The sequence below is a fragment of the Falco punctatus genome, assembly GCF_963210335.1.
Source record: "Falco punctatus genome assembly, chromosome: 5".
Classification (NCBI taxonomy): domain Eukaryota; kingdom Metazoa; phylum Chordata; class Aves; order Falconiformes; family Falconidae; genus Falco; species Falco punctatus.
The window spans coordinates 23,376,894-23,402,750 of record NC_137584.1 but is presented as its reverse complement, the minus strand read 5'-3'; the positions used below and the strand labels follow the sequence as shown (position 1 = coordinate 23,402,750).

The 25,857-nt window shown below is 38.2% G+C and overlaps 1 protein-coding gene across 6 annotated transcripts in view; it reads right to left on the bottom strand.

The window, feature by feature from the left end:
* The window catches only part of ERICH1 (glutamate rich 1), a gene marked incomplete at its 5' end in the record, with an annotated part of 99,549 nt that overhangs the window by 37,416 nt on the left and 36,276 nt on the right, over positions 1 to 25,857 (bottom strand). For all 6 annotated transcript variants that reach the window (XR_013928147.1, XR_013928148.1, XR_013928149.1 and 3 more), the window contains one exon: positions 25,392 to 25,526. Coding sequence is in view for 3 of the 6 variants with exons in the window: in XM_080387748.1 (XP_080243874.1) it covers positions 25,392 to 25,526 (135 nt within the window). The remainder of the gene's footprint in view (positions 1 to 25,391; positions 25,527 to 25,857) is intronic.

Below are 25,857 nucleotides of genomic sequence, written 5' to 3'. Positions count from 1 at the left end.
CTCCTGAAGCATCAGAAGTAAAACCTATTACCGGTTTTAATTTTTTGTACCATTTGCTCAAATAGTCCTTAGCCTGTCTTACCATATTATATTTAGATCTGTTTAAAAACATAACTTGGGTGTGAATTCAGGTTTTAAAAGGACACCTACTTCTTTCTAACAACTTCCTTTACGCTGTTGTCTAGCTCTGCTCTCTTCCTTTTGCTTTTTCTCAAGCCTTTCATGACAGGTGGTGGGCGCTGGCCTTGAATATCACATATGGTGTCCTTACGTAGCTTCCACATCCCCTGGTCCAACTTTCTTCTCTTAGCTGACCTTTTTTAGGTTCTTTTTAGCAAGTATCTTTGTTTTTGTGTAGTGCCCTTTCTGGAAGTGGATCACAACTGCTGTGGATTTTGGATTTTTTTTTTCTTGTTGTTTCAAGTAAGATGTTGAACCTAATCGTTGCTGTTGCAACGTGCCTCTTGTGAACCAAATTCCACCTAGGACAATGTCAAGAGTCACGTTTCCTCTCACAGCCCCACCAACCAATGCCTTGGTTATTCACTGGGTATAAAAATTGAGACTTTTCACAACATGCTGATGCATCAGTTCCAGGGAGAAACTGAAGATCCCTTTAGTACCCTCTCTGCTGCTTCTCTGATCTTTCAGCGCACAGCAATGAGTATTCACAATCCCAGCTGGGTATATGATGAATCACTCTAAGCTTGCTTTGCTTTTTGATATGTACACACAGTCCACACACGTGTTGATTTAAGGCATTCAGGAGATATCAGAAACTATTCCGATGAGTAAATTAATTTTGACAATGATGTTTCGGGCCTCTTGCCATTTTATACAAAAACCTGTGTTTGCTGAAGCCCCTAAGTTTTCTTAAATAGCAGCTTTTCTAATACAAATTCTGTACTGTCCAATTACTTATTTTTTAAACAAAACTGAGTATTTTGACCTTTTATTGATGTTTCTCATTATATTTGTTTACAGTTCAAGCTCACAATACTCATTCATTTTTGCTTTTTTTGGGGTGATGCACAAACAATCCGAGTCAGTTTCCATTACATAGAGGCATCATGCAGCACTTCCTAAATGGGCTCAGTGCTGCTTCTGAAAAAAATCTGAGAATTATTATATTGACTCAGTGAGGAATATAAAAAGAAAATCACAGAGCCAAGCATAATCACAGACATGAAATAAGAACAGAGATTCAGTGACAATCAGGAACTGTTTTGAAGGCAACTAAATAAAAAACGCCCAAGGATCCTAAAGCTGCTGATGGGAGTTTCTACAGTTTAGCAGCCACAAAGACTAATTGCTACTAAATACAGAAACCTTCTTAGTCTCTGCTAATAAGATTGCATCTTTGTATTTGAACAGAAAGCATCACCATGATCAGAGGGAGAGATTTCTAACATTTATAACTGGAAACATTTTAAACTTTTGATATCACATTTAGACTTTTAAAAAATGTGTTCTTCCTTTTAACTACACAGGACACAAACACACATTCAGAGTTTCTTTTAAAGTCTGTTTTTTCCCCCAGAGCTAGTTTTCAACCAACGCTTAGTTTAAAGAATCCAAAGCTCTTTCTTTGCTCAGAACAACACCACAAATGATAAGAAGAGCTGCAATCTCAAAATTCCATTCAGCTTTTAAAATGTTCTTTACAAATATACCAGCTAAAATAGTGTGAAGTGTAAGAAGTCACTCAGACTACAGGACCAAAAACTATTAAATGATAAGCAACCTAATAGAAAACTGGTATCTAGTTTTCACCTGTGATAAAACAGTATCAAAGAGCAGATCTAAACTGAAAGTACAATCTTGTACAGAAGAGCTATCTAAAAGCACACAGGCTCTGATACAGCAAAATGCAGGTAGTCAGCAAAAAAAACAGCCCCAATTTATCAATTTCAGTTATCAAATATTTAAATATGATACCTCAATTCAATTTTTGCAATACTGCACGGCATCTTGTAACTTTTTACACAGCGTCCAATAACCAATCACATTTAAGCCACATATGAAAGCTGCCGCAACTACAATTTATTACACTTTTTTCAGTAAATCCTATTTCAAGACACTCTGGAAAAGGAAAGTCTGAAAGAATGCAAACCTTCCAAGTGTTTTATTTTAAACTACTTAATTTATCCATTTATCTTTGGATCTTAAGTCTGATTTGAATTTAATAACATAGTTTCTAAGCAGCTTTGTAAAATCTGGGATGTTTTAGGATCTGGGTTCAACTTATTTTTATTAAACACATTCTAAATTAATTACATTTTAACGAACAGTTGAAAACATTAATGTAAGTCACTTCTTAGTGACAGAGCTCTATGCTAAGCTAAATATACATATAAACATATAGACAAGTATGCTGTAAAAATGAAACACCATAGGGAAGATCCTGAGCAGCTGTGTAAACTAGTAATCTGCCGGTTTGTAATAGCTGGGAATCTGGTGCTACAGTCTTTCCAGTGATGTAGGTTTGTTCTTTACTGCATGCTGTGTTGCAATGGGGCTCTGCCCTGGCCATAGCTGTGAGGACAGAGTGCTCAAAGCTTTTTTCCGCAGTGAACACTCCAAAATAGCTTTCAAATAGGAAAGCTACGTTTTATTAGAACATATACTAGAACAGGTGATTTTTTTGGGAGAAAACTCAAAATGAGGAAAACCAAACCAAAACATTACATAACTGTATCTTCACCTTGCCTACTGCATCCTGGTAAATGAATCCTCTTTGCTCAGGCTTGCTCTGAGTCCAACACATCAGCAACTTCCAGAGCTGCAGAAAAGTGTGCACAGTCCCCTTTGGGTCTCTAGGGGAAGTCCCTCTGAAGCCTGGGTTCCCACTGTTCTCAGCAGATGTCTGGTCTCTGGTATACACAGAGCTTATTACTTGGTCACCATCATTACTCTGCAACCTGTCTGTGCTTTACAATCTAGGAAGTTATTCTCTCTCAGCAAATGTCTGCTCATCTCCCACAGACTCCTTCCTGGCTTCTCTACTGGGCAGCTACAGTTTTCCAAAGAATGAAACATGATAAATGACATAAACATGTGATTAGTCATAATAAATTGAAAAAAAAAAACCCAACAAACCAGAAACAACTGATACCATCTGTTACACAAATAAATGTTTGGGAAGTGACTGAAATAATGTTGTCACATGTTCTCAACAAGAGATCATGTACTATGCATACTGTATTTTCCCAGGTATTGATCCCACTGTACATCACCTGCTTTATACTATTAAATCACCTAGTACTAGGCACAGTGAAATACTACTGGGATAACATGGCTCACTCAATCTTTGCAATTTCCAGGATTTCTTGTTCTGCTTCCCAAAAGCAAAGCACTTCAAATGGCAATCTGAGCACAATGACTTGTCTGTTCAGGTTAGTAAAGTGTCAGGTACTTTTTAGTTCCCATTTAGTTTGTTGGAAGTTTGAAGGTGCTCTGCACCTCACTGAAGCATAGTATCTTTGCTTGAAAATGAGACTTCCTTACCATTCTTCAGTTATATGACTTGATTTATGAAATAACCCTGCTATGACAAAGGGAAACGTGTTCATCTGTCTACACTTGACATTATAGTTCATACAAATTTTAAAATCTGTCATCTGCTAGCAAATACATTCTTTTCCATCGCATACTGCCACCCCAATCCAGCTTAGTGGTGACGGCATTGCTTTTTTTTTTTTTCTTCACTTGGTGCACTGGCTGACACCTCTATGAACTGAAAGTTTACTTTTTCTTTATCACTTCATGGAACTTTAATTATTAATAGATAGAATTCACAGAATACATGTAATATGCTATGGATATGCATAATTTTTCTTACCCTTTTTTGATATATTTGATATATCTGTGTAGTTAGATGCTCAGTACTGTCACGGTTTAACCCCAGCCAGCAATTAAGCCTCACATAACTACTCACTTGCTCCCCTCTGGTGGGATGGGAGAGAGAATTGGAAGTGTAAAAGTGAGAAAATTAGAGAGTTGAGATAAAGACAGTTTAATAGGTAAAACAAAACCTGTATGTGCAAGCAAAGCAGAACAAGGGATTCGTTCACCACTTCCCGTCAGCAGGCAGGTGTTCAGCCATCCCCAGGGAAGCAGGGCTGCATCACACCTAACCATTACTTGGGAAGACAAACATCATCACTCTGAATGTCCCCCCCCTTCCTTCTTCCCCCAGATCTATATGCTGAGCATGACGCCATACGGTCTGGGATATCCCTGGGGTCAGTTGGGGTCGGCTGTCCCGGCTGTGCCCCCTCCCAGCTCCTTGTGCACCCCCAACCTGCTGGCTGGTGGGGTGAGTGAGAAGCAACAAAGTCCTTGGCTCTGTGCAAGCGCAGCTCAGCAGTAACGAACACATCCCTGCATTATCAACACTGTTTCCAGCACAAATCCAAAACCTAGCCCCATGCTAGTAACCATGATGAAAATTACCTACACCTCAGCCAAAATCAGCACAACTGTACTAACTGAATCTCTCCCATGCTTTCGTGAACTGGCTGATGTATATTACCATTAATCCCACTGGAAAATAAATTCCCTTATGAGCATTAAATGCCATTGCTTCAGGAAGGAATAAAAGGGTTATCCCAAAGAGAAATCCCACCACAAGCATCCGACTTTAACCTATATTGCTGACTTTTAGGCAGGATGTTCTACTTAAATGAAATATCCATCAGCAGGCAAGAAATCTGTAAGAGGAAACTAAGAATAAATCTGGGTCGAACAAGTCCCTCTCTACCACTTATTGATATTTCATTTGTATTTCTTCCACAATACAGACAACAGACATGGGCAAAGAAATTGTGACACAAGTCATTTGGCAGCTCTGACACAAGAGGCTACTGTACTTCTGTATCACTGAATATAACCTGGGGACAGGCTCTGATTTGTTGTAAGCACCTGAAGCTGTACTGGAGACTATCAGTACATGTTCCAGTGACTAAAGAAGTTAGTCTTGAAGACTTTTTGGACTTAGAGAGGACAAAGCTTCAGGAAAAAAAAAGCTTCCTCTGTCTTAAATTTTAAATCCACAGAATCACAGAATGGCTGGGGTTGGAAGGCACCACTGGAGATCGTCTAGTCCAACCCCCTGCTAAAGCAGGGTCACCCAGAGCAGGTTGCACAGGATTGTGCCCAGGCAGGTTTCAAATGTCCCCAGAGAAGGAGACTCCACAGCCCCTCTGGGCAGCCTGTGCCAGGGCTCTGCCACCCTCAAAGGAAAGAAGTTCTTCCTCATATTCAGGTGGAACTCCCTGTGCTGCAGTTTGTGCCCATTGCCCCTTGTTCTGTCACTGGGCACCACTGAAAAGAGCCCAGCCCCATCGTCTTGACACCTGCCCTTAAGATATTTCTAGACATTGGTAAGATCCCCTCTCAGCCTTGTCTTCCCCAGGCTAAACAGGCCCAGCTCTCTCAGCCTTCCCTCACAAGGGAGATGCTCCAGTCCCCTCACCACCTTGGTAGCCCTCCGCTGGGCCCTCTCCAGCAGTTCCCAGTCTCTCTTGAACTGGGGAGCCCAGCACTGGACACAGCACCCCAGATGTGGCCTCACCAGGGCAGAGCAGAGGGGCAGGATCACCTCCCTCCACCTGCTGGCCATGATCCTCCTGATGCACCCCAGGGTCCCACTGGCCTTGGCCACCAGGGCACACTGCTGGCCCATGGGCACCTCACTGCCCACCAGAGCTCCCAGGCCCTTCCCCGCAGAGCTGCCTCCCAGCAGGCCAGCCCCAGCCTGTACTGGTGCGGGGGGTTATTCCTGCCCAGGGGCAGGACCCTCCACTTGCCTTTGCTGAACTCCATGAGGTCCCTCTCCGCCCAGCTCCCCAGCCTGCCCAGGTCTCGCTGAATGGCAGCGCAGCCTGCTGGGGTCTCAGCCACTCCTCCCAGTGCTGTGTCACCAGCAAACGTGCTGAGGGGACACTGTCCCTTCATCCAGGGCACTGGTGAATCAGTTGGACAGGACTGGACCCAGTACTGACCCCTGGGAACCCCGCGAGCTACAGGCCTCCAGCCAGACTCTGCGTGAATGATCACAACCCCCTGGGCTCTGCCACTCAGCCGGTTCTCAGCCCACCCATCTCACCCACACTGACTGTGTTTATGTATGAGGGTGTTATGGGAGACAGTGTCAAACTGACCACTTCCAACCTGAAAAAAGGAGAACAAAGGTATAACTGAATGACCATTTAATTCTGATGAAGCTGACACCACAGTGTATTTCACCATTCCTTTAGTCCTTTCGGGCTTTGTTTTGCTCTTCCTAACTTTTAAGTCATAATTAATAATAAGTATCAGGACGGCTTACACATGATTGGGACAGCAAGAAAAAATACTTGAGCAGAACTGTTCTGCTCATCTTTTCATACTCCTATCATTACAGTTTTCAGGATGCCTTTTCAGCTAGTCAATACAAGTTCCTTTACTTATGTTGTCAGTATTTGTGCAATGCCTCTAACATTGCTATAGTTCAGGAAAAAATTATCAACTAGATTTTAGTGATGAAGAGATGTGATTACATTTTCAGGCTATAGATCAGAAACTTTAACAAGTGCACACAAACAAAATCCCCTTCAAAAATTCCCCCTTCCGTCCCCCTAGTTTGGTTCCACCTAGAAGTAATTTATCACGGGGTGCAAAATTGTTGCTTCCTTTTACACTTTTAATTTGACATTATTCTTTCCAGTTTAGAGTGAAAACCATACTGCTTCCATTTTCTAGAATTGGAGTATCTCAGCATCATTCCAATAGTAAGATACGCAGAACTTTGTTAAACCTTTAGTACAAGTCAAGGAAGCTACTTAGCTTGAAGTCAATCACACTGTTCTTTTGTAGTAGTGACAAGGTTACAAAATCACATTACTTGATACAGGATATGTCCTCTGCATTGGAAGTCATCTATGTTTTCAAAAGCTGGAGAATAGTCAAGTGATATACCTCCCCCCCCCGCCAAAGACTTTGCTTCTGGTGTCTCTCATCTGACTCATGCTTGTTGTTAAAGGGGTATTCGGGCTTCCTATGCTTAAGCTGCAGAAATGGCTTCCCCTGATACTCAGGGCAGCCAAGCGATACCTGATTTTTCCCAAGATAGTTACTATACCAAAGTTTCCAACGCTTAAGGAATATTTAAGGCTCAGACCCTGATGACATGTGTTACACAGAACTTTGCTTAAACAAGAAAATGTAGAAACTGTTTCTTCATTTCACTTGTATAGAACAAAAGGGAGCCCGCTTGTAGGCTTCAGTTACAAGGTTGTCCCCGACATTATTATGCCCATTGCATTAAGTGAAGATGCTGGATTCAGACGCAAGGAACAGGTCTGAGAAAAAAATTTTAATTTGCTTAGGCACTAACAGTTTTCTGAACTTTAACAAATGCAAGCCTGGTGAAAAAAAAAATAATCTCATTACCAATACAAATGCTTTCTTGAATTAAAGACTATCTCTTCATTTGGCCTTTTCTTTTTCACCTTGAGAACATACAAATTTTTACACAGCTGATTAGACAATGCAGGCTGGCTAAGTAGGGATCATAAATTTAAAAAGATCTGTGTGCTTCTGTAATAATTATATATTTTACATTATTGTTGCTGTTTGTATCTGTACACACTATCCATGTGCTTTTACACTAAACTATCATTACTTTAATGGCTGTATCACATGCTACTTGTGAGACACATGAAAAATTATCGCATATGTATCTACTTGAACACTTTCTGTGGGGATATAGGAGATGAAAATTGCTTTCTTAGAAAGTAAGGTTTTACTTTTTTGTATAAAGACTCCTGGGTTACTGTTTACTTTATGAAAAAGTGTTTTTAAAAAGAAAAAAAACAACAAACCAAAACACAACCAAACTAAAAAAGCCAAACCCAATATACTATGTTTTATACAGGTCCTATAAGATATACAGGGGTTTATGCACAGCTCAGCTCTGTTTCAATTATTTCTGAAAAACAACTAAAAGAGATGCAAAACCATGAGAAAGTGGGTCATTTTCTTCTACACTGATGAACAGCAAAGAGAAAGTAGGACAGAAAGTCAACAAAATTAACTTATTTAAACCAAAAACAAACTCCAGGAAATCTGTAGTAAGGTTATAAGCTACCTGCACATCTCATTAGCAAAACCAGGTTTTGTAAGGTTTCACTGGAATGCTGAGTTTGAAGTTACCACAAGCAATGGTTGTTAAGTCCTCCTCCTTCCCCCCTCATAAAAGTTATCTTACTCAAGCTGGACAAGAGGCAACACTGTACAGGTTTCTGTCTTCTCAAAGAATTGACCAATTGACTTTGGTAGTCAGCTTCTACGTTCACAGGACTTTTTATTCTGGAACACTAAAGAGTTTATAAAAATGTTGCAGTAAGTGACACTAAAAACAAACTGCACCAATGGCTTTAGGTCCCCTGGAGATAAGGGCCAGAGCACTGACCTCTGTGAAAGCAGGACTGGGGGCCATCTGGATGGAGATAGCAGGTGCCTGAGTCTATTATGTTGGCTACTTCCCCAGCTGAACACCACCAAGGGAGACTGCAGCCTAAATTTTACTACTCACTCACCCTCTGATAAACACTAACCAGGACTTCCCACAAGATTCACTTCTGCCATTACCTTATATTACAGCAGGTGGAGAGAGCTTCCACCGTATTAACACGTACAGTGACACAAAAAGCTGGCAGAAGTTCACCAAAAAATAGACTGCAAGCAGCACAAAGTAATTCAGGGCTTTCCATTTACTTAGCTTTTAAAATAGCATTTCACTGCAAGCAAGTTTAAGTGTATGGAATTACTGCCATTACAAGAGAAGGTATAGAAAAGGGAAGTGTAAAGACCTTGTAAATACATTTGAACTAACTGATATATAATGCATAATGGAAGTTTATACAGCTTGTAATCTAACTGCTAGAGGCATTTCAATTTAACACATATATTTAACCAACAATGTACTTAATAAAAATGCCAGAGTTACAGAGCAAAAAGGAAAAGAACTGTAGATGATCACTACAGAACACATTCAAGTAATTCAACCATTGCATTTTTACCTAGATATTTTTCTGCATATTTGCAAGTTATAACACCCTCTCTGAAGCTTTTGCTGAAGTGCTCTATGCAAATATACATTGTTTTGCCCTAAACAGTGTGATTTTTATTTTCAAATGCAAACATTGCTTATTATTAGTGGATGCTGTATACCATTATGATTTCTAGATACATTCAAAGAAAATACTGTAATGGAATCTTTTTCATGGGAAAAGTAATTTCTGACATTACTTACATCTAAATGCCATGCAATCACTAAAATATCTTACAATGTTGGAAATTAGAAACACATACATATGTATGTAATACATATGAAGTAAGGAAACACTGCATACTGTATTTCATTGTCTTTCATTCTTCCTTGATATATTATTCTTCCCTTTTAAAGAAAATCTCCATCCAAAGCTGTATAATACTTAACATTAAAGGGTCCACCCATCAACAATATATTCAAAATTATAGTACCAAAGTTCAGCTGAGCAGCATTTCAGAATTGACTATGAGTACTTCACCAGGCAACTACATGCCTTAAAACAATCATAGGCAAACGTAGTTAAAGAATCACTACAGAACAGAAAAAAACACAAGAGGCATTGGAAAACATGTTGGGGGGGGGCGGGGGGGAGAAGCCCAAAATAAACACAAAAAGCCCATGAGACAGTGAATTAGCAATGGAGGTATATGTGAGAATTCTATTGGCAAGTGCTACAAAGAAGACGCCAAGAACATCTGGCATTTTTTTCAGGAGTAAAGCTTGCAAAAGGCAACAAGATTAAACCTGGATCCTGAGATGAAAGCAGAAGAATTGTATCACTATTTTATTACTTTAAGTCTTCCCATTTATCCTACGGCTATGTATTTCCATTTCTTAAGAAGCTGTAGCAAGCACAAATTAATATTCCTGTCCTCTACAGTGTTCACCTACATACCAAATAAAGAAGCACTGAACAAAGAATCAATCAATCTTTTTCTCTGGCAGAAGAACGGGAAGGATGGACACTATGTTCTTTTTGGTAAAAATGCTACAGTTCAGCTAAGGTATTTAAGAAAGACGTATAAGCTAGTGTAATATTCACTTCTCCTTCTGTGGTCACATAAAAAGAGACAGGTTCCTCCAAACTGTAAGTCTGATCCTAGCTAGACTTTATTATCAACACTTGTTATAATCACTAATGTCTCATTCTTCTAGTTATGTGAGCAGGTTAGTAGGGTATTCTTATATGCTTCAGTGAAGAGATGGAATAAAATCAGGTCCTTGCACAAATTTTGTCTGTTGCAGCAGTTCAGGGTATGAAGTGTTACAGACCTGCAAATCAGCCCTGGAGCCTGCAGCAGCTGCTGCCTCCCTATGCTGGTCTAGCAACACACTCTGAATTTCAACCACATTCCCGTATGTGTATTTTTGCTCATGTCTTTATATGTTTGGGCTTCCACAGCAGAATCTTTACTATTTTACACAGCTTGTGATATGAAAAGTGTATTGATCTGAGCATTCAGTAAAGACAAGTTCTCTAAGGAATGACTCTTAATAAAGCCATCTTGTCTTTAAACCCACCACAGTTGCTTATTAGAACAGCACCCAAAGATGTTTGAACTCACCATGTCAGCATCGGTATAGATGATGGACAGAGATATAAAGATGCAAGGGAATAGCCAAGATGGAAAAAAGACAAATAACAGATTTAAAAGCTAACGGACAATTAACCTAAATTTGTTAGTTAAGTATAAAAGAACTAAAGCTTTTTAGTAGATTGAATGAAGGCTGGAAAAGACTAGGAGCTACACTTGAAAACTAAGAACTTCTTGAGACATTTTCACTTTACTTGCTGCTTCCTCTAAGAAAGCTAGCTGAATAACTAGATATAATTTCTATATTTAATATTGGTCACTTTTCATAAAATTTCACACCAAATAATCTTCCTGTCAACTAAACAGCTGCATGCCTTTATAATTTTTAAAAATTATATCTTGCATGTCATTTTATAATTAGGATAATAAAGCACTCATTTTAAAAAAAATAACAAACAACAAAACCCACATGTAAAAAAAGAGTATTAGCTTCTAACTCCTCATATTTAGAAAGACAATGATCGAAAAAATAGAGCTCTGTATTTGTCCAGACTGAGAAACAATGTTTCCATTTGTAAATACTCCAGCAATATTGATACACTAATGGAGTTCAGCGCATACTAAAAACGTAAACAGAATGAAACAGTCTGTGAACACACTGCAAACCTAAGCCATTCAGATAAGAAAGTACCTAAGTTGGATTTAAGACAGAAGCACAAAACGATTTAAACTCATTGTGTGTTAAGGATGCATCCTTTTTTATTAAGTGTTTGTTAGGTTCTCTTTAAGGTGCTGCAACCCTTACAGTTCCATTATACTTAAGATTTTTGCACCTGACTAGTCCATTATTCAAGCTACCAAAATGAAGTTTTTATCTTATATTATATCTGGCATTGTGACAGTGCAATTTCTCTTTACCAGTGAAAAGTAAAGAAACAGAATGAATTTATTTTGTGGCTAACGCTGATAACCAGTTCAGCACTACACTCACATTTTGGTCCTGGTTCCAAAAACCCCACCACCACATCACCCACTGAGACTAATGTACTGAACAAATTTGAATTGGCAGAATTTGTTTCTAGCAGTCAGGATTTTAGGTTATATGGTATTTGTCATCCCGGTCTACACACCTTAAAGTTGGAATTATCTGTGAATTAGGCTTATGTTGCATTCCCTCAGTATTCCTAACATTTATGAATTCAGCTAATAAATAATCCCTTGTAAAAAGGCAGCTTAAGAAATCTTTCATTCATGGTTATTAAATGAGATCGGTGAAAAACTGGTATCATTAGCCTAGCAAAGCAAAAATAGTTTTGTAAAACTGATTCTGAGTTCTCTCCTACTCCCCCAGCTGCAAGATGTAGGGTAAGATACACGGAAGTCCTTACCAAATATCATCAACCCACCCAGAAATAAAAGAGCTCTGAGAAAGTAAGGCAACGCTATACTTATGGAAAGGTACAGAAGCAGGCAGAACCGGTATGAATTCGCACAAAACTTCACCTGTCATTACACCAGCCTGGCCAAGATGGGAGGCTCAAGACTATTGTTTAAAATATCTGCATCAAGAAAAGGAGGAAAGTGTCAGCTGTTGGCAGTAGCCCACAGGTCAGTGAAGGTCTCTACAGTTGTAGAGAGCTAGGTGCTCAGCTACTGTAAACTGGCAGATCCATTCACGTCAGCATGGCTGTGCTGGTTATACCAGCTGAGTCTGAGAACACTCAGATTTCACACAGAGGGGTTTGTCAGGTGGAGCCGTCATCAGACAGATACAAATCATCTAGTACTGTGAATCAGAAATGCAGCTGTTGAATTAATTTGCTTTATTCAGGAGAGATTGTGTATTTGCCATAATGCCTACTTGTGCAGTTGCGTATTGCCAAAGGAGGCAGGAAATGAAACTAATGGTACATAGATGCAGCGAAAGAATACACAGCTTTGGTAGAAATAAGAAAAAACTGCAGTAGCTTTGGTCAGCCAGAACATGCTGTTCAAAGCAACTCTTACATTGCCCGTAGCACATTTTGGCTAGATTACAACAATAAATTTGTGTGCACTGGTATTTCTGTCTTTTGCTGTAGCAACATCCATTTTTTTCAGCCCTCCACAGATCGCTGGGAAGAGAGAGGCTGAGGGAGGCTGATGCATGGCATGTGTAACGCAAATGCTCTAACACTGAGCTATCACAATTCTACAGTGAAGTGACTCCCTTTCTCCCCGTTAGTCTACTTCACAGAAGGCTCTGATAGAGTTCAAATTACTAACGGGGCATACTCCAACTATGAACCAATTTCCACTTTCAAGTATAAAATGGATGGAAGATGGTGAAACTAACAAACAAAATTATTTAGCAGAAGTATTGGAAAGGGAGATGGATGAAGGACGATTTTCAAAGCTTCCTTGGCACAGGCTACAGTTGCACAGAGGGTTGCTCAGTACTTTAAAAGACTGCTACCTATAAACTGTGCAGAGGGCAGTAACCAAAAGGCAAAGGATATGAGATCAAGAAATTTCCCAAGTGGAGACTGGAGACAGTCTACTGGAAGCTATATCAATATGTGGCTGTAAGGCCACAAACTCCCATAAATTACAACAGCTGCTATCACAGAGTAACAATAAAATGAAATGATTGGGTAAGCCCGATTCTGACTTGTAATACAAGGCAGCAGCATTTTTCATAGATAAAACTATTTAAGAAAAGACACGGTTACTACTACTCACACACTTGTCCACTCAGCCATACTGATTGTAAGCTCCTTCATGTTAGAAATGAGCTTTCTATTGTGTTTTCACAGTGTCTAGAGTATTTAAACAGCACAGTAATGTATAACGACAGAAATTCTGCATTCAGACAGCTTTCCTCTTCCCCTGCTCCTTATGTTTATATTGAATGGGAGAATTGAAAATACTGCATTGAAACAAGTCTCATTAGAGAGAAAGAGCAACATGAGCCCTAACAGTGTTAAGGATGAGCCAGGGTCACATTCTTATACTAAGTATTCCCAAGTGTGTTGTCAGTCAATGGATATTTGGGTCTTGACATGTATGACAGCAACACATTGCTTTGGTTCAATGCTAACAGGTTCATAGGCAATAGCAAAGCAGTGGAGGTTATAATTTTACATGCAACCAACTACGCAACCGATAGCTGAAAGGGAATTATCATGTATATTAACAGCAATCAGAAGCCTCTCCAAAATCTACAAAACAACGGAACCTCCCGCTTTTACAGGTGATGCACTGAGATACAGAATGAAGCACCTGAACAGCTTTTTTTTTTTTTTTACTGACATTCTTTTCCCCTTAATCCAGCACCCATCGACTTTACCCTGATGCTCTTAAGTGCAAAAGCTTAGGTCTTGATCATGATTTTGTTATGAAATAAGATGGTGAAAGTTAGTGAGGCAGTGTCCGATTTCCAGAGTGTTGGGTGTCTGCTCAAGTGAGGCTGCAATTACAACAGCACTGGCTTTTTGCTAGGATCTAAAGTGTTTTTTGGTGCTGTTCCCTATTTCTTTTCCCTTCCCATCAATTGCCTACTGTCACTATGACGACAGTAAGCCTGCAATACAGCTGCAAGGAAGGAGAAAGGGGGAGCATGCTCCAGCTGAGAGGGGAGAAGTGACTCAGTGGGTGGGGGGACAAGAACAGAAAAATTATACAGGAAGTTAAAGGGATGCAGTCAGGAAAGAGGAGAAAATAGAAGGTCACACTGCCTCTTCATTCTGTGAGGCTCATGTATTAGAGGAGGGAGTGTTCAACCAAAGTGTTTGTCATCATTGTAATTCAAAATAAAACAAAAAGCAAGAATAAACATGCCACAGAGATAAAAGCCGAAATTCTCTCTCCTGCTTCACATACTGCTACCAGACTAGCAGAACCTACTTAACAGAATTATTTTCAGACTTATGGACATGTAAACAAGAGGAGATTCTGTCTGAGACACTGATTGTTATCATGGAGGAGTAAGAAAATAAATAGATGGAAGGACAAGAACCACTACAGAAAGCAAAGGTAACTGCTAGAGTAAAGATGTCTAATTAAAAATGAATGCACTTCTTGGCAAGTTCTTACTATGCTTAAGCACACAACTATCCTCTGGGTTACAACTGAGTGTTCTCTTTGTTAAAATGTGAAGGCACAAACCAGGATTAGGCAGGGGTACATTGTTTTCTGCACTACAGGAACACAGAGAAATGAGATCTCATTTCAAAGGTACATTTTTGTTATTCAAGTATTCAAAGCTTTCTCAAAAGCATGCAGAAAGTTAACTAATACTTACAGTATCTACAAGTGTACTTATTTACAGTTATAGAAAGATAAAGATCGTTAATAAACGATTAATACGCAGACATGGCTAAAGTAAAGCATTACCAACGGATACATTACTATAAATTTTATTTTTTTCCTTACAACTTCTGTAGCATTTACAGCCTTTCCTAACACCACACACAAATTTGGACTAAAAATCTGGGGCAGAATTCTTTGCCATTCTACTTCCAAAGTAATTTTCTAGAGTTTTTTGGGGGGTGGGGGAGGTGGGTATATGTGTGTGTGTGGGGCAGAAAGGAGTGTGTGTGTTGTGTGTGGTATTTTATTTTTAAATGGATATCTACCAATGTCTTTATGTTAGATACTATCACACAAGAAATACTGAAGAGTTCAGTGACTTCAAAAAACTCCTAACCCATATCATGATGCATTAGTTCTGTAACAGTCCTATATGCTCGTGGATCTATTGGTATTTAGAAAATGTAAACAGTTACAGACAGTTGTAGTTAGAAATGACTGGTTTCTACACTCTATATAAACCTAAACTAGCGATTCACACCTACAGTTTCAATTGATAGCCCAATCCTGTATTTAAAAATCTTCTATGGGCAGCAGTGAATTTCTTGGTGAATTTCATACTCACTTTCAGGAGGCTCAGAATTGTTGTGAAATCAAGAGGGGATTACTAGATTCTAGCTGGCTGACTGAGATCGCTGAAATTGCTCATAGTACTGCTACAGGAAACCAGTAGTCTGGAAACTTTTTCTGTAAGTGACTGTGCAAGCTACACCTACCCAAATGTTTATAATCTGTATTACATGTAGTATACTAAAGATAGATTCCCAAAGAGAAGTGATCACAGTGGTTAGCTAGCTTTTGCAGCATGGCGCATCAGCAGGCATCTCCTTTTAAGCATACATTTAATTCCTTGGAAGTCAGTATGATAAAAGTTAAACACATGACTAGAATTCTGGATGACGCTTGAATCAGGTGTCACTTTAAAAAAAAAGTGTCCTGTTCCAACAGAACAGGATTTTAAAATTTTCCAAAGCAGTATTAAATTACGGAAGTTGACTTAGGTCTTTCTCAATCTTGCAGTTTAATTGTTGTGATGTAATTCAACTGATAACAGTGTCAGTATAAATATGAGCACTACTAGATCTAACTTTTTTCTTTTAAATTAAGCCTGAGATAACAAATGATTAAATACTTTATCTGAACTCTGAAAACAAAAATGCTTATTTAATCTTACTCAATTTCAGAAAGAAACCTGTGGTGATATTATCTTTAGGAATGTCATTTTATCTATCAACAAATACAAGGCCTGCAGAAAGGATATTCAAGGAGAAAACATCTGACATACAGAACTCTTCAGCCACAGGTGTCCAACATTTCTACTTGTTTGTGGCATCTGTCACACACCATGTCAAGTACACTTAAACTGAAGAAGAAACTGGCTGTAGAGGAGAAAGTTGCTTAACCTCACAGACATCTCCCCTTCCAAGTTATTGATTAATCTATAAACACCAGCAACATTACGGAAACACTTATGTTAACATCCTTACCAGAGATGTCATTGTTGCTACAGCTTGCTTTCCAAGGATGACAATACACATGGAAATGCCTGAAGCCATTGGGAACTCAAGAAAATCTGCCATTCACAAACTGGGAGTCATACATTAATTTCTGCAAGAACGGAGTTAAATTACAGAATGCTATCATCTATAATTTACTCATGTATAAAGATACTGCTTTAATAATAAACAGTGACATCCAAACTGGCAGAGAAATACAACTAGAACACCCGAAGTTAATTAGGAGAATTCATTAACAGAAATTAAAAAGGACTTAACCTAACCATTAAAAATACAAGAGTCAGAAACGTCATATAATCACTGCTTATTCCTTGCTGAATTACTGAAAATCACTTTTCAAAGGTAGTAACTCTTCTATAAATAAGTTTGCAAGTCCGTACCACCCTTACTACAAGAGGAAAGACTCATGCTAACAAGTCTGAGGAAAGGAGAAAAGAGAAACAAACCTTACAGCAATAGTTTTTTTGGAAGTAGTTGAAAGTGGGACAGAAAAAATGTCTTTTTTTCAGCAAGTTGTAAGAAAAGTCTGGATATCTGCATATCAATCACATTAACTTATTCATGCTATCATTTGAAATATGATGTGGTGCACCTGTGTTGCAAAACACAGACTTACTGTACTAAGTTAAGAGATGGACTTTAGCATCTCATTATTCAAAGACTATCTTTTAGCATCATTAAGTATGCCAGAGTAATGAAAGAAGTCCTAAATTAGATACGAGTTTTATATGTAAGCATTCTTTGATAGGTATATTGTTTGATTTTTGTTTTTAGTGGAGTAAAACTGGAAAGGATTTTATTACTTCTTTTGCAATGCAATTTTTCAAACGCAGAATCCTTATCCCCAAATTGCCACAGTTCCCTCTGTTTGTCTTGTTAAAAGCTCTGAATATTCAGAACACAGCAAGTGGCCACAGGATTCTGAACAGTCAATGCAGGAGCAGCTGACAGAACATACTACAAGACAATCTGATTCACAGGGGTTTGGTTTTTTTCCTTAGCTCTCTCTCAGATACCAGACTCAGAAAAGCAATTGTACGTGTGCTTAAATTCCTTAGTCTTCAAGGGAAGTCCAGTTTATTTCATGTTGAGTTCTTTCCTGAACAGAAATCTATCTTTTACTTAAAATAGGTAATAGCCTGTTAGTCATTGAGTACTGTTAAACATTTTGATTGATAGTTAAGTAGTATTATGCACACAATATGTAGTAACATCATTGAGGTAACTGTATGCATGAACAAACTGACGTGGAGTTACAAACATAAGTATTTTTTAATGCAAAATTTCTTTTCTTTCTCCAATACTTCTTCTAATTAATTTGAAAACATATGTAAACCTTTGATACAGTATTACTTTCTTCAATGGTAAAGAATTCTGGGCAATCTGTTGCACTTGGGACGTTGAAACTGGGATGCCAGGACATGCTGAAGTCATGTGGTATGACTCCAGGATGGCAAACGTAAGACATGAGTTAACATACAGAGAAAATAAAAATACTTACAGCTTTGGATACCCTTTTCTTGCAACACATAGAGCCTATGAACTCTTAGCACTGAGATTCTGAGATATGGTTTGAGATGACTTAAAATATAAAAAAGCCTACTTCTGTAGGTACTGGCAGAAAGCTTGCAGCTACTTGGCTTTTTCATCAGTGCTTAATAATAGAATTATTGTTGATATTAAAAAAGACTGAAAACAGGGGAGTTATACATAAGTACTACTTGGTAATCTAGTTCTAAAAGAAAACCCCAAAGAACTCAAAACCCAACAACCAACAACAGAAACAACAAACCAAAAATCAAACAAACCAGACAAATTTTAAACATGATCAAATGCAGTGGTTTAACAGAAAACACTTTTCAACAGACTGACTTCTGGCAATGGCTAAGGTATCAACGTATCAAATAACAGGAGTTCTTGGTGGAATGCTGCGGCAGAAAAAGATTGATGCAGTTTTTTGACATACAAAAAATCCAAGAGTAGTGGGCAGAATTACAAAGACTTATTTCAACACATGGCTTTGTTGAAACCACAAATACTACAGGAAGTACTGGAGTTTGTATTCTTACAAGGATGTTGTGAATGGGGAGATACATAAAAGAGCTACAAAAGTGACTTGAGGACTGAAGTATCTTAGTGAAATACACAAGTGAATCAATTTATCTAATCAGAAAAGACGATGGTGACTTGATTACCTGCACTTTGTGGGAAGAAAATACTGCTTAATAAATACTCTTCACTCACATGGAGGAAGGCAGGAAAAAAAGCAATTTTCAAATTGTCTTCCCCCCCTCCCCCCCCAATACATTCAGGCCAATTAACTATTAGAACTAATTACCAGAAAGTAGCAGAGCCTCTGTGACATTTTTGAAATGTGCATGGTATTTTTTTTTTTTTTCAAACACAAACTGCTGAGCTCAATATGAGGTATGACCTCTCTAACAGGTACAGAAGATTAAATTAAGTTAATGATCCCTCTAGTCTGAAGGCTACATAGATAGTCATAATGCTGAAGTTTCACAAACAGTGCTACCTACCAGTGAAAAAGGTTTGCTGCCGGCATTAGCTGCTTAAAATATGTTGTTCCCTTGGCGTGCTAAGTATATCAGTTCTGTAATGTATGACATTCCCAGCCACCAGCCAAGAACTTAAGTAGTTAACACAGGAATAATACTAACATCATCTTAACAACAAACACAGGCTTAAGCATTGTTAAGTCTTCCTAAAATGGCTGCCTTAAACTTTAATTGAATCAAGACACTAGACAGATAAGAGACTACCTGATTATGCCTTTACCAAATTTATCTTTCGCTGATCAGTAAGACCAACTACTTTTGCCAGCAGAACCAACCTCAAGAAATGCAGTCGTTTCTGGGAAGTCTGCTAAAAACCCCTCCCCAATATCAGTACCCTTCACTGACATGGCCATTAGTTTCCTGGAATGCATCTCATTTGAATAACTTTACTTGCATGCAAATGAGAGAGATCTCTAAATTAATTCCCTCATCTTGAGCCTCTTGCCACAGCAGTAGCAATTCTTTTCAGTATTGCCCTTTCCGACAGAAACAAAGAAAAAAAAAAAAGCAAAAGTCCAAAGGCCAGCTACATTAACAACTAACTTGTATACATCTATCATGTGGAACTGCACTGCCTCAGGCCAACAAACAAATTTAACTAGGTGAGAAAGCCTCCCACAGAAGTACCACCTTCCACATTATTTCAGACTTGCCAGATGCGAAAAGGTAGAAAAAAAAAAAGTGGGTTGCTTGCTTCTTCTGTTTCTCTAACTTGACGACTTCTCAGCACAGGAGTGGATCATCCAGACCGGACTCTTCCTCCTAACTAAAACTCTGTCTCATAGCACACCCCTTAGAAGGTAGGATAAAGCACAGTTCGGTCTTACTCCTTTTGTCTATATAATGGGTTTCACCAACACTGGTGAAACAACCGAGATAGTAACAACAGGATATTATCAGATGAATACTGTACTGCAGTTCAAAAATATGAAGAAAATATTAGTGAGATGGACAAGAACAAAAATACTTGAGTATGAAGTTAAAAATAAAAAAATACCCTAAGAACACTTTTCTTGGAATTCTCTTTATCTAGTCTTCCAGGTGCCCTCAACTACTGCCTATTCTTGAACTCCTACGTGCACAGTCTTCTTATTTTCCACAGTCTCAGAGTCAGGAATTTGCTCTGCCACAAGTCTAAGAAACAGCAAATACCATGTTACAACTCTACATAAAAATACGGATTTAATATTAAACCAGTTCAGAGAGAAACCATAATCCAGCACACTGTTTTTTGCACAAATAAAATAATTTTCTATGTTATATTCTATTATCATAGCTTAGAGTATTCAAGAAGAAACATTGTTGGAGGAAAAAACCCAAAGTTTATCATTTAGAAGGAATAAGGTTACATTTTTAGCATTCATATTTTAATGCAAGATACAGTATTTCATATTGTTTCACCTGCTTAAAATAAGAAGCAAAACCTCCACAATTTAACTTCATCTTATGAAATCAAAACCCAAAACAAATGGAAACTAAGCTGCTGCTTCCTAGTAAATTAAGGAACACGTAATTAAAGTTTCCTGGATTCTCCTTTCATACAGAACACCCTTTTAGACATGATGGTGCACCTCTCAGGTGACTACTCCTGAAGAATTATTATCTATTTATTGAGAAATACAAATAAATTAATTTTGATCTCTGATTTAAGAGCTTTAAGTTATGAGGATAGTGATTTTACGACCAGAATTTGATGGATAGTAACTATATGTAGCTCGAATGTTACATGTTTTTAATGACCTTGTCAAAAGTATAATGTCTATTGCTGAAAGAAAGCAATGCACTAACATGTAACTCAATACAAAAATAATGTGATAAACAGAAGAAATTCTCTGCATTATTTCCTCCCTCGAGTGTCTAATTACTGTTACTCAGTTCAGTCAACAAAAGGCTGACATGATCACACCACCATAGTGACATTCAGTTCCTCCAAAACAGTCAAGGGAGGTTTTAAAAATTAGACACCCAAGTCTAAATTATTATTCTAGCAATACCGGATAAATTTAATTGTTATTATTCTCTTGAATGACAAGGCAGTCTTAGATTTTTCTTCTCATTACTACACGTTCATGCATTACATGAAGAAAACAAGGCTGAAAGAGCAGTGTTATTCCTCCGACCTCTGAGAAATGTGTAAGAGAATTACACAAGGAAGCCAAGACACTTCACAAAACTTTAAATCTCAATGCAATTAGTCATTTACATGTGTATCCCAAGTTGACCGCATAATATTAAGGGCATAACTGGTCACAGTTTGACACAACAGATAAAAGTATTTGAAAGATTATTTGAAGTGCTAAAAACAACATACAGAGACAGATGGAGAAAGACATGCTAAACTATTCACACAGACCTGTTTTCCTGCCTTTTTAGTTTTGTTATTTTTTCCTTGGTCAGAAGCTAGTCTGGACAAGATTAATTTCATTCTGACAGTATCAACCATAATATAACTACTAGTTCCAAGAAAAATAATAATGGAAAGCCCAAACATTTTAGAGCTGACAAACTATTTTAATTTATAATTGTAATTAACTTCAACATTTAAATAACTTCTCAAAACCAGCTGATGTTTACATTCATGTTCTACTGACTGAATATTTCATTCTTCCACAGATGAACTGAATGCAATGAAATCTCAGCCATGGCATATCTACTCCTCTTGATCATCTTATTAATTCAGATAAACATGGATTTGATTTTCTTTATGTATTTAAAAGACACAGCAAATCACACTGATCTGTAAGTTACAACTGAAAAATGTTAATCCCAAGATACGGTCATCTTATTTTTATGAGACCGGTTTGATAATAAAATTATTTTCTGAGTCAGGTTGCTGTTTGAATTTCCACAGAATTTATATCCCTTACTTCTAGGTCCAAAGGCTAGAAAAGGCTAGAAAGGTAGCCCTTTGTTACTCAGCATATATACACAACATGTTCCATTGTTTAGGAAACACAGCAGAAGATAGCCTGGTGCCTTTTAAAATATATCATATAGATAGTATTAGGAGTAAAACGATGCAAACACTAGATCTGCATTTCCACCTTAGGGAGCTGGGTCTTTGGGAATATTGAAACACTTCTAAATTTATTTTATACATATTGGTTCATACATACAGACATGCATACTCCCTTTTTTTAATTCAGTGTCAAAGGCTCTCATTGGAGCTTTCCTTCATCCTTTCAAAAAGACATCTAAATAAGGATATACTACTAAATCTAGGTGAGCAAACTAAGCAATTCATGGTGTGATTGTCTAAACCGTTCCTTCTCTATTTTGAGGACTGCCTGAAATCACAGCCTTCATCCTGCAATAATTTCATGTATATGCTTAAATTAAATACTATAAAAGACATACACATCAGTAAAGTTAACATGTCCCTCAGCCTTGCAGGGTTAACACAGATCTCTAATTCTGTAATCTATATTTAGATGGAAGAAATAATATGGGCCTTAAGCTACAGCAAGAAAGATCTAGCATTAAAGGGTAGTGAAAGACTAGAGCAACTGAAAAAAAAAAAAGAATGTAAGAAAAATCTCCCTACAGGGAGGTTTTCAAGAACAAATTAGGCAAATACCAGGCAAGAACACCATCTATAGTCAAACCTACCTTGCAAAGAGAACACAGATTAGAAACCACCAAAGATCACTTGAAACCTAATTTTTCTTGATTCCATGATAAACTGTAAACTCAAGTAGCAAACCAATCAAAAACTAAATGTACCAAAACTTCAGATGCATTTGTTAACTGTTAAAAAAAAGTGGCTGAAGTCCAAAACCTACTTTTCTTGAACACTGAGACTGGGATCAGCTAAAGGAGATCACTATCCAACAGTCAATACTGCCACTAAGCAACACCAGAACACTACTTACTGCTATCACAATTGAGCACGTTTGTTGTGAAATACTAGAGGAAAAGATTAAATCTAAAAAATGAGCAAGTGAAGCCACTGTTCAATAATCTATCCATTTAAAACCAGACAAATATGTATATGACCCTAAAAAGGGACAATATAATGCAATTCTAAATTCTATTCTGCTTTATTCTTATGCAATACATCAACGTGGCCCATCCCTTGCTGTGATTGAGACACAGGACACAGCTTGATGCAAGCCAATGCCATTTTAATTAGCCTAACAGCATGATTATATACACACAAGCAGTCGTTGCATCTTATTCTGATTGGTCCAAAAACTTGCTTATTCTATAACTGTGTGGCAACTGTGTGGCGAAGATCTCACGCTAGCTGTTTAGCAATTCAGCAACAGTTAAAGACAACGTCTGCAGTTCTTGCACCACATCCTTGAGCAAGCTGACAACCCCCCTCTGCCTTATTCCTTGTATAGTCTAAACTTGATACTTAGTCCCTGTTTCTATACCCTTTGGTAATTTCTCACGTCCCTTATCGCCAGGGCTTGTGACCCACATGCTCGAGCACATTCCTTTCAGCTAACTGATTGTTACTTGTGGTCCTGCTTCCCAGGCCCCCTCCTGCAATCCCTGATGGTGTTCAAGGCTGGATGGGGCTTTGAGCAAGCTGGTCTTGTGGAAGGTGTCCCTGCCCATGGCAGGGTGGTTGGGACCAGGTGATTTTTAAGGTCCCTTCCAACCCAAACCATTCTATGATTCTACGAACATCTAGTACGCACTACATATTTATTATTAAAAGATTTTAAAGAGCAGTTGAGTAAATTTGCCACAAAAGTTCTGGGCTGATAACTTAATATCTCAGTTGTAGCGTTTAAAGGCCTGCATTCTAATGTTTTATTTGGAAGTCACTCAAGTACAACTATAAAAGTGAAAGTTATAGGCCTATTTACCTACAAAGTATTATAAGACTTCATTTAATCTTGTTAGCAAAATACAGAAGAAGGGAAGCATCTCTCTAATATCTGAAAGGAGACTGCATCAAAGAATCAACAGAGATTATATGGCACTGAGGGAAAGAAAGTGTGCTTCAATATCAGAATAAGAAGCTTGAATCTGACATGCTGGGAAACAGAAACCCAGTGAACTGTCCAGAGAGAACTGTGTAACTAAACAAATTTAAGGATAGTCTAGAAACATTCTGGATTCTGAAAATGAATCCTAATTAACAAAGAAAAAAGCACAACCTGGAAGTTGTGCATTACAACATCTTCCTACCCATAATCCCCATCGTATCAAGATCTACTGTTTTGTTACTCTGATAAAGTTCTTCCTCAACATAAAAAATGTCTTTGAACCATTTCACTCCCAGAAAGAGCATTCTTGATGTGCCACCACTCATGCTGGTCATCACTTTACTCTCTTGGGCTACTTTAATAGTTTTACTTGTATCCAGCTTCTGAATGGAGCTCACAACAGGGTGCAGACCTAATTTCCAAGCCAAAAAAATCCACCCCTGTGGGTACCGTTTTCATAAGGCAAAGTGCATTTGCCTTTCTGTGTCTGCACGTTGTATCTCAGGTTTTCCTTACACCTAGGCAGCCCCTGGGCTGAAACAGATAGAGCAGTTTAATAAGCATTGCTTGCCAAGCATTTGACTTCAGCTGGTTTACCTGGATATTTTCTTTGCTGTAGACTGTCCCTAGCAACAAAAGACAGTGATAGACATTCTGGAAAAACATATACGCACAGGAACATAAGACTAATTAATTAAGTTTTTTTCAATTGTTATCTGAGGACTTTTTCGAAGACAATCAATTTCATTCTAGCAACGTCATTCAAAACCCCATGTTTTTAATGGAGGCCAATTTAGAGGCCACTTCTTTACATATCTGTGTTGCTTCTCTTGTATCCTTTGATAACACTAAATATTGGTTCTGAAGTTGCCTGGTGACAGTTTCTTGTCAATGCTAAAGGATTACCCTCCATCGACTCCAGTCAGGTGAACATCTGTTCTAACTGGGAGAGATAAATTTAAAGAGTCATTAAGTCTTTGCCCAATTCCTCAGAACATCAGGAGTAAGACTTACTAAAACAGCTTTACCTGACATTTACTCTTAAAAATAACTGGGAACAGGCATCATATACACGTGGCACTTGAGTGGGAGGCGTGGAAGACTTTCTCCTCAGTTACACTTTATGTAACTTCAGTAAGATCAGTGGCACTCTATGGCTATAACCAGATGTTGAGTCTGGTCTTCAAATTCTAACAATGGAAACAAACCCATAGAGATGTACAGCCTTACTCTGCTTATGCTGCAGAACAGTGACACCCACTGGCAGCAATAGTTTAAATAATTAATTGTTGCAGTTTGGATCTACTTAACTACAGGAGCCAAGAAGCTTCTCTTGAGAAAAATTCGTCCTAGTAACAACCATCCAAACTTACCTGTTGAGTCACCGCTACCACCTGAGTTTTCAGAAACTGAACTCCTAATAGCATCTGGAGTAACTACAGTGTAACCCTCTGGAGGAAGATTCACTGTGTACTTTCTCCTTGAAGACGTAACTGTATTGTCACCACCTACAAAACAGAAAAAACAAGGTGTCTGGCTATTGATCTCAGCATAGATTTTCCTCAACCCTTTTCCCAACTATTGCAATGATAATAAGCAGTCTCAAAAATCCTTAGAGGAAAAGGAAGTTAGAGGAAGTCAGGTGTGGAACACTCACATTATCATATAACAAACACAATTTTACTGAATTCCACAGCAGCTGTAAATAAACAAATACTCCACAGGTTAATGCTTTCCACCAGAAACACCTTTTTTCCTTGTGTCAGACACTCTCCTGTCCTAACTTCAGAAGAAGCTTCAACTTACAGTAATATTTTAAGAGGCAATCAACACATTTTT